Raw genomic sequence first — 10000 nt, 5'->3', positions numbered from 1 at the left:
TATATATATATATATATATAATATATATATATATAGATATATATATATATATATATATATATATATATGAATCCCTTTATCAATTTTGATATAATTTTAGCCTACACTGGATCATGGGACAGTGCTAAGCAAATGAAACCACGTCGATGATAATTCATAATTGTTATAACGGAAATCGAAAGAGCAGTTTTTCTTATTACATAAGGGTGAAGAGGGCGGCCTGTTAGGCTGCTCTAAACAAAATTAGAATGTAATTATGTCCACTCTGACGGAGCGAGAGAGAGAAGAGAGAGAGAGAGAGAGAGAGAGAGAGAGAGAGAGAGAGAGAGAGTCTTTCAGCTCAATTTTAAGTCTCATCTTACCCTTGACCAACGTCAAGGATTTTTCTTTGAGCCCCCTGTCTTCTTAATGAGCAGTAATTTGCATAATCTGTGGTTCGACTTTAGTGGTGGATTTGTTGTTGATAATATTATAAACAAAGGCGTTTCAAGACAAAGTAATAGAAGTTATATATATATATATATATATATATATATATAATATATATATATATATATATATATATATATACACACCGCACAGCCAGCCACACACACACACATATATATATATAATATATATATATATATATATATATATATATTGAAAACTCGTCATAAAATATAGGTCTTCTTCTGTAATAGGCATAAGTTCAATATTTAAATTTTCCTTAGTATTTACGCTTTTAATCTCATGTGTTTGGATTGCCTGATAGAGTGGTTTGAGTAAAAGTTTTCGAATGAGTGGAATATTTCAGTTTCATATATAATATATATATATATATATATATATATATATATATACACATACATATATATATATATATATATATATATATATATATATATTATATATATATATATACATACATATATATATATATATATATATATATATATATATATATACATACATATATATATAATATATATATATATATATATATATATATATATATATATATATATATATATATATATATATTTGAAATTGAAATATTTCACTCATTCGAAAACTTTTACACAAACCACTCTATCAGGCAATCTGAACACATGAAAGTAAATTCGTAAATACTAACAAAAATTAAAATACTGAACTTATACCTTACAGAAGAAAACATCTATATTTTATGACAAGAGTTTTTCAATAAATTCTGAAATAACGCTGGCTTCACAAAAACCTTTCTGTCCCAGAGTTCTGGAAGGATAATAGGCCTAACCCCCATACCTGAAAATCTCTTGGAATGATATTAGACATGATTCATTTCTAGATACTCTTGGAAGATGATACATTTAACTGCCTTGCCAAATACCTGGGAAGATATTAGACATATTTCCTTTCGTTACGATTAATAGGCATGACTTATCGTTATATCCTGGGATGATTTTAGACCTAATTCCCGTATCAGATATCATGTAAAGATGACAGACATAACCTTCTTATCTTTGGCAGATAACTTATATAATTCCCTAAGGAAATACCTTGGAAGATATTAGACAATTCCTTTCTCGATGCGATTAATAGACATAATGACTTTTCCATATATCCTGCGAAAATTTTAGACCTATTTCTCTTTCCAGATATCTTGTAAAGATGGCATAGCCAACGTTCTTCTAGATATCCTTGGCAAATAACAAATGAATTTCCTAAGGAAATATCTGAAGAGATACCATCGATAATTCTTTTCTTGATACGAATAATAGACATAAGGACTTTTTCACTTATCCTGGAATTTTAGACCTAATTCCTTACCAGATGTCATGTAAAAGATCATAGAGTCAACTTTCTTCTAGGTACGTTTGGCAGATAACAAATAAATTTCCTAAGAAAATATCTGAAGATTTACTAGACAATTCCTTTCACGATGTGAATAACAGACACAATGACTTTACCACATGTCCCGGGAAGATTTTATACCTAATTCCCTTATCAGATGTCATGTAAAGACATTACTTCTTATCTTTGGCAGATAACTGACATAATTCCCTATGCAAATATCTGGAGATTTACTAGATATAATTCGTTTCTTGCTACGATTTATGAACATGTCTTTTCCGTATATCCTGGGAAGATTTTAGACCTAATTCCCTTACCAGATATCATGGAAAGATGACAGACAACTCATAACTTTCTTCTAGGTACCTTTGGCAGATAAAAAAAAACTTGCTAAGTACATATCTGAAGATATACTAGACATCATTCTTTTCTCGATAAACTTAAGAGAATTAGACCAACCGCCCTTCAAATATATCACAGGAATGTTTTGGTTTTATTTACCTTTCCAGGTATCCAGTAAATATAAAAAACTTTAATCATTTTTAGATTTCCAAGGAAGATAATTCATATAACTAGATATTATTTCACGGAAAGAGAATAGGCATACCTTTCTAGATACCCTACGAAGATAATAGCCCAAAACTCCCTTTCCCTAAGTTATGAGAACAGGTTTTCGTTCCATCTACCTTTCCAGATATCCAGTAAAGATACTAGATCTGAATTCTTTTTAGATTTCTGGAAAGATAATCGACCTATTTAGATGTTACATCCTGGAAAGATAATATGCAAAATTCCTATCTAGATAACCTAAGATGATAAAAGAAAAAAGACGTAGCTTCCTTCTAGATACTCTAGAAACATAATAAAACAAACTAACTTTCTACATACCTGTAAAAGTGCCTGACTTGATTATTACCAGGTATCAATAAAAGAAAAATCGACTTTATCTATTGTTTATAAATATTATTGGCATCGGTCATACGGCCAATCCTAAAGGTTTAACAATCCTAGAGTCATTGTTTATAAAACAACTTGCACCATCGCTGTACACACATACACTGCCAGTCAACTGTATTTAGCTTAACTTAGTATTGTGGTGGTTTCTTTCCGTTAAACAGAAATGCGGCATTTACTGTAAGTTTACACATGATTCTGTCCACAATCACAATAATATTACCTGTAAAAGTGCCTGACTTGACTATTACCAGGTATCAATGGAAGAAAAATCGACTTTATCTATTGTTTGTAAATATTATGGACAGATAAATGTTAGAACAGCAGTTACATGCATCATCTTCCAGTGGCAACTAGAAATATATATATATATATTTGTTTATTATCATTCCAATACATTTTCAGGAATGGGGGTTAACGTCTATTACCTTCCAGGATGCATGCTTAGGGAGATAGGTTATTTTCCTTCTATAACTCGAGGATAGCAGTTTTTTGTGTGAAGACAGTGTTTTTTCAAAATTTAATGAAAAATCTCTGGTCCTGAAATATAGGTTTTCTTCTCTAATAGGTGAAAGTTCAGTGCTTCAATTTTTATTTGTATTTTCGATTTTATTCTGATGTGTTCGAATATTCCGATGGGTTGTATGAGAGTTTTCATATGAGTGGAATATTTAAGTTTCATGTATACACACACACATATATATATATTCTGAAAATGAATAGATTGTTTAGATGAAGCAACCAGTTTTTACCAGTATATAATATTGCTATATAAAATATAATTTCTATTGTATGATGATGTAAAGTATGTTAGAATTTAAATGCCATACACCAAGCGATAGATCGTACATTTTAAAAATAATTATTGTTTCATCTAATAACCCTTGTTGTAGCCAAAAAAAATCATCACAATACAGAAAGCTGCGGGCATTATTCAATCAGTGGTATTATAAAAATGATTATATTAATCGCTAAGAATAGTGTTGTTCGTGGTATCTATGATTAATATTAAGCATTTCTATACTTATTCATATATCTAAAGCATCAACCACCGACACCTGACTTCCACTGGCTTCTTAAGACACATAATACACTTCTGAATCGAAATATAAAACTTGATACTGAAAACAATTTGAATCTCATGGCACTCTTACAACTAATAACTAAGCATAAAAACAGATAGAAATTTTCATAGTATTTTTCCTTGTACACAAGGCCACTTTAAGTCTCTGTAAGCTCTTTATAAAAATAATAATTTAGAAAATACTCATAGTAGCATGAGCCTTAAAAATGGAGACTATAGTTCAACAATAACAACAACAACCACAACAACAACAACAACAACAACAATAATAATAATAATAATAATAATAATAATAATAATAATATAATAATAATAAAATAATAATGCAGTATATCAGACTGAAGATGAACCCAGGACAGGGTTCGAAAGCTCTTGTAGCGTTTTTTATAAAATCAACATAATTCCCCACTGAATATTATTGCGGGCCTGATATAAAGAATATCCCATTCTCGATCTGGAGGAGAAAGCCCTGATAATAATAATAATAATAATAATAATAATAATAATAATAATAATAATAATAATAATAATAATAATAATAACAACAGTTGTAGCATGAGTCTTAAAAGTGAAGAAAACAAACCCACGGTTAAGTCAGTTTAATTATAGATAGGTTTTCGGCAATAATAATAATAATAATAATAATAATAATAATAATAATAATAATAATAATAATAATGTCGCAATACCATGGGACACCAGAGTTGAAGAGAAAGAGAGGATAAAAATGGACAAGTATCAAGATCTGAAAATAGAAATAAGAAGGATATGGGATATGCCAGTGGAAATCGTACCCATAATCATAGGAGCACTAGGCACGATCCCAAGATCCCTGAAAAGGACTCTAGAAAAACTAGGCGCTGAAGTAGCTCCAGGACTCATGCAGAAGAGTGTGATCCTAGAAACAGTGCACATAGTAAGAAAAGTGATGGACTCCTAAGGAGGCAGGATGCAACCCGGAACCCCACACTATAAATACCACCCAGTCGAATCGGAGGACTGTGATAGAGCAAAAAAAAAAAAAATAATAATAATAATAATAACAATAATAATAAATCTCGAATCACATTCAACTGTTGATGAACTCCAACTGGGTCTTTGTTTCTTGATTATGAAAAACACCTTCCTAAGTATACCCTGGTCTATCAAATACACAAATTTGCTTTAAAACCTCAAAAAGATTGTAAATCTTTTACCTACATTGAGAATAAAGATTTTAGTGGCATCGGTCTTACTGCCAATCCTCAAGATTTAACAATCCTAGAGTCATTGTTTATAAAACAACTTGCACCATCGCTGAACACACATACACTGCGAGTCAATTGTATTTAACTTAACTTCGTATTGTGGTGGTTTCTTTCCGTTAAGCAGAAATGCGGATTTTACTGTAAGTTTACAAATGATTCTGTCCACATTCACAATAAAGTTGTGCACTTTTGAGCTTCTCTAACTGCTGAAATTTGTCTGTTTGTCTGTCTCATGACATGGCATGAAAACCTTGCATTCAATCGGAAGTCGTATTCTGATATGCATGAAGATTGCTTTTTCAAAAGCACTTACGATGAAGATATTTTGACTTTCAAGAAACTGGCCCGGTTTTTCATCCAGTCATCTCCTCAGAGATAAGAATGTCATTTTAACATATAAATGACAACTGATAAGTATAAAAGTATTTCTCATAATTTAACCTTATGTTAATAATAATGATAATAATAATAATAATAATAATAATAATAATAATAATAATAATAATAATAATAATAATAATAATAATAATAATAATAATAATAATAATAATAATAATAATAGGTAAAGAGTGAAGAATTTCTCGTAAATCGTCGTCGTAATAATTATTGTCAACAAATTTGAAAACTGAAGATTTAAATATATTCAAACTATCAAGTGATTTATCAAAGATTACGAACAAATTTCTGATAAAACATTTCCAATGCGAAAGTATAACGGTTGTCAATTGTGTAAAAAGATTTTAAAACTAATTTCTAACAAACCGAATCTAGTATACAAAAATATCCCAGAAAGAACGACTCCCAATCACTCTGCAGTATACAGCCATTTCTCTTTTGTAAAATATGCAACCAATAACAATCTTGAGGTCCTCAAGAGCAAGTCCTCCCATCAAATCGTGGCCATTATGACGAAATGAAATAATAACCAGAGTATCCAAGTCAATGAAAACCAGTCTCCTATAGGTGGCATAATAGATCAAGCAAGTAATTGAGAATGCTTCACCTATTCTGAAAATCCCGAGCAGTACTTTTTCTGTGGCCATTGTTTGCCTCCAGTTGGGGAGGAACTCCTTCACAAATTTACCAAGTGTAGAGCTTAATTGAGGCTTGCTTGCTTACGCTAGTTAGTGGTTTGTTGATTTACCTGCTTTCAGGTGGGAAGGGGCTTTACAAAACTTGCAGACATGACTGTATATCAAGTCACGAATGGTAAACGCACACACACATGCACGTGTCTATATACACATATAATGCACACACGCACGCGAGTGTGTATATATACTAAATATATATATATATATATATATATATATATATATATATATATATATATATATATTATATATGTGTGTGTGTGTGTGTGTAAGAATATTCAAAAACCAACCCCACGAACGTACTTAAGGACACCAATTAAAACCCGAACATGAATTTTCTTCATACCGTCGGTATAACAAGAACCACAGGACGGTCCGCCCCCCCCCCCCCCCCCCGCCATAACCACAACCCTTCAAACCCCCCCCCCCCCACCGTCTCCCCTAAAAAGAAAAAAAAAGAAAACCCTTTGGTGAAGACATCTGCTTCCTAAGACCTGGAGCCCAGAAATGTTGAAGAGGAGAGAAGGAAAGACAGACTAATGAAGGGAGGGGAAGTAGAGAGAGACATATCAATCAGCCAAAGGCAAAATGGGGAAGATTGAGGTAGGAATCTGCAGACGTCTCTACGTCTCTCTAATTCCCCTTAATCCTAACCAGTGAGAAAGATTTCGGTTTCGCTTTTGAAAATATTGCTCGTGGGATTTCGTGTGTGTGTGGTGTACTGCTTTTACCTTAGGAGGAGGTACGTGAAGTAAGATCGAAATAGCGAATATTGAAAAGAGTTTCAATCTACTTAAGCATTTATTTCTATACCTAAGTCAGTCTTTTTTTTTTTTTTGCTAGGGAACAATTAACTTATTCGTAATCTTTGCTTGCTGTTTCTCTCACCTTAGTAGGTAAGTGAAGTAAGCTTGAAATGGAGGAATATTGCAGTGAGTTTTGATCTACTTCAAAACTCTTTTATACTTTTGTAAGTATTTTTTTCTAGGGCACAATTATTTTTAACGTAATCTTTGCTTTCGTATTTCTCTCAAAATTTAAGTAGCATATTAGGGCGACTGAAAATTATTTTTAAGATCTTGCTTTTGAAGTAGACAAAATCTTGAATTTTTTTTATTGTATATAAAAGATAGTCCTATTCCTTTCATCGTAACTGAAATTGCATTTGAAAATCCTGTCAGTCAAAAACAGAGCCCACCAACAATCCCTTTTATTGTACCTCAAAATCTTTTCATTGTAAAATTCAGTAAAATTCAAACAGCGGTTAAAAAATTTCTTACTAAACTATGAATCTAAAGTAAGTTGTAAGTTACAAAGTAAAGCTTTTTTTTATGGAGTTTGAGTTTTGCTGATTTTTTAAGGTGAGTTTTGAGCTGAATAAATATATTTTTGAGTTGTTTGAATTTTACTGAATGGAATTAAATTGAGTTTTGAATTACAAAGAAAAGGCCGTGAATGGGGCTTTGTATCCGATACACAAGCTTTTCAACTGAAATTTCAGTAACTCAAAAAGTTGTAGGATTTTTCAGTTAACATAGAAGAAAACTCTAGATAATGTTTACCTTAGAAACAAGGTTACTTGAGTTTTGAGAGAAGTCGAAAGCAAAGATTAACTTCGAAACAATTGTACCACAACACAAAACGCACTAAATCTTTATTACTGAAGAAATAATAATACTATTTATGAAAACACAGGCACACACACACACACACACACACACACACACACACACACATATATATATATATATATATATATATATATATATATATATATAATATTATATCACTCTTAAAAGTGATTGCTTAAAACATAGAACTAGTAAAGAGTTAACTATTTTACAAAGAAAACCCATCTATATTTCTGCCTATGTTCATTTTTGTTCCGGTCACAGCAACGATATGCACATACAAAATAAAAACTGATCTAATATTCTTATCAAAAAGGCAATGAAATACCCATTGTAATTTTCTAGCGTACCTGAATTCGGTGTTCTGTATAAAAAGAGTTAAAAGTTCAATAAAACAAACGGTAAAAAACTATCTGATCAATCCAGGATGAAGAATTTAAAAGACTCGACCTGTATGTATTAAAAATTTACTGTATACATATATGTATGTATGCATACACACACACACGCATATATATATATATATATATATATATATATATATATATATATAATATATATATATATACTATATATATATATATATATATATATATATATATATATATATATATAGCAATAATAAGCCTCAGAGTTACCAATGAGTTCACCAGTCTTCTTAGTGACAAGCATCCTGTGAGTGTGATGTATATGTTACTAAATCAGAGAGAAATTCACTACGTATTTTAAATCAATGCGAGGACGAATTTTATTATAGTTTTATTTCAAGACACGCACAAAACACAAGCACATACATACAGATATATGCATATAATTTTATATATAATATATTATTAATAATAATATATATATAATAACTTTATATTATATATTATATTATATAATGTATATAATATATATATATATATAATATTATATATGTTAATAAATGGGTATATATATATATATAATTATATATAATATATAAATATATATAAATATATATACATAATATATATATATATATAAATATATATAGGTATATATATATATATATATATATATATTATATATTATATTATATATAGTGTGTGTGTGTGTACACGCGTTTGTGTCTTTGAGTCTATATATTTATATACGTATATGTCTACATATGTATATAAATTAATAGACTTGTGTGTGCAATTTCCTTCGAGGATGGAGTTCCATCCCCTCCAGAGTGCCACTCAACCTACAAATCACTACCTTGGGAAGCCCCTTTATTTTCTTCGCTCGAGTTCCTTCTTTTCTGGTGACCTAAGATGCCCTCTCATGTCCCGTCTTCAGGGGAAAATAAGTGTGAATGGAACAACCCTCGCCTTCATTTGATGATGGAGCGCTTCTATTTCTGTGCTCGTCCTCTGGGCATGAACAGAGCAAGTATAAATCCATCTTTAACAAATCAAAAACATTGTATCGAAATTTATTTTACACACGTGGACAAACATTAATAAATAACGTGTGTGTGGGTGTGTGTGTGTGTATGGGTGTGTGTATATCCAATGTAGCACGAAGGAACATGTACTTGTGAATATCCTAAAATCCAAGGTAAATATGCAGAATATACTACGAAATTATTAGCTCCAAGGCCCTGTATCACTTAAGTTTCTACGTAATTTTAAGAAATATAGATATATATATATATATATATATATATATATATATATATATATATATATAATATATATATATATATATATCGTGTAAATGCACGTGTACTTCAGTATAAAAACTACAAATTCAAGTATACCCGAATTTGTCTACAAAACTTTAAGTTTCAAGTTCTTGTGTACTAAATTCAAACTGGAGATTATTTTTAATAAAGAACCTTATTTTTACAAGACCAAATTCCACATATTATTTACGTACAAAGTCATATTTTACATAACACTTATATAAAAGGCCATTTTTACATCGTGTTTATCTTTTGCCATTATAATAAACTTTCCTCCATTCATACGGCGAGAAGCAGTCAACTCTTAAATTCAACATCACTAAATCGTTATCAGGCTCAATCAATAACATCATTACGGATGAGAATAATGAGTCAAAATCTCTTCCTTCAAATTATCTAAAGCAAGGAAAGCATTATTGCTTTCGTCATGAAATATGATGGTCGGATAATTAAAACATACGTTCAATCTCAGATATGCTATG

At 30.4% G+C, this 10000-nt stretch overlaps 1 protein-coding gene across 1 annotated transcript in view; it reads left to right on the top strand.

The window, feature by feature from the left end:
- LOC135206321 (homeobox protein 6-like) overlaps positions 1–10000 on the top strand; it is a 104323-nt gene that overhangs the window by 699 nt on the left and 93624 nt on the right. Inside the window, exon 2 of the mRNA XM_064237744.1 lies at positions 9131–9223. Coding sequence (XP_064093814.1) covers positions 9131–9223 — 93 coding nt within the window. The remainder of the gene's footprint in view (positions 1–9130; positions 9224–10000) is intronic.

Source organism: Macrobrachium nipponense, chromosome 29 (assembly GCF_015104395.2).
Source record: "Macrobrachium nipponense isolate FS-2020 chromosome 29, ASM1510439v2, whole genome shotgun sequence".
Taxonomy (NCBI): domain Eukaryota; kingdom Metazoa; phylum Arthropoda; class Malacostraca; order Decapoda; family Palaemonidae; genus Macrobrachium; species Macrobrachium nipponense.
The sequence above is the reverse complement of the archived record's forward strand: the minus strand, read 5'-3'. Positions and strand labels throughout refer to the sequence as shown.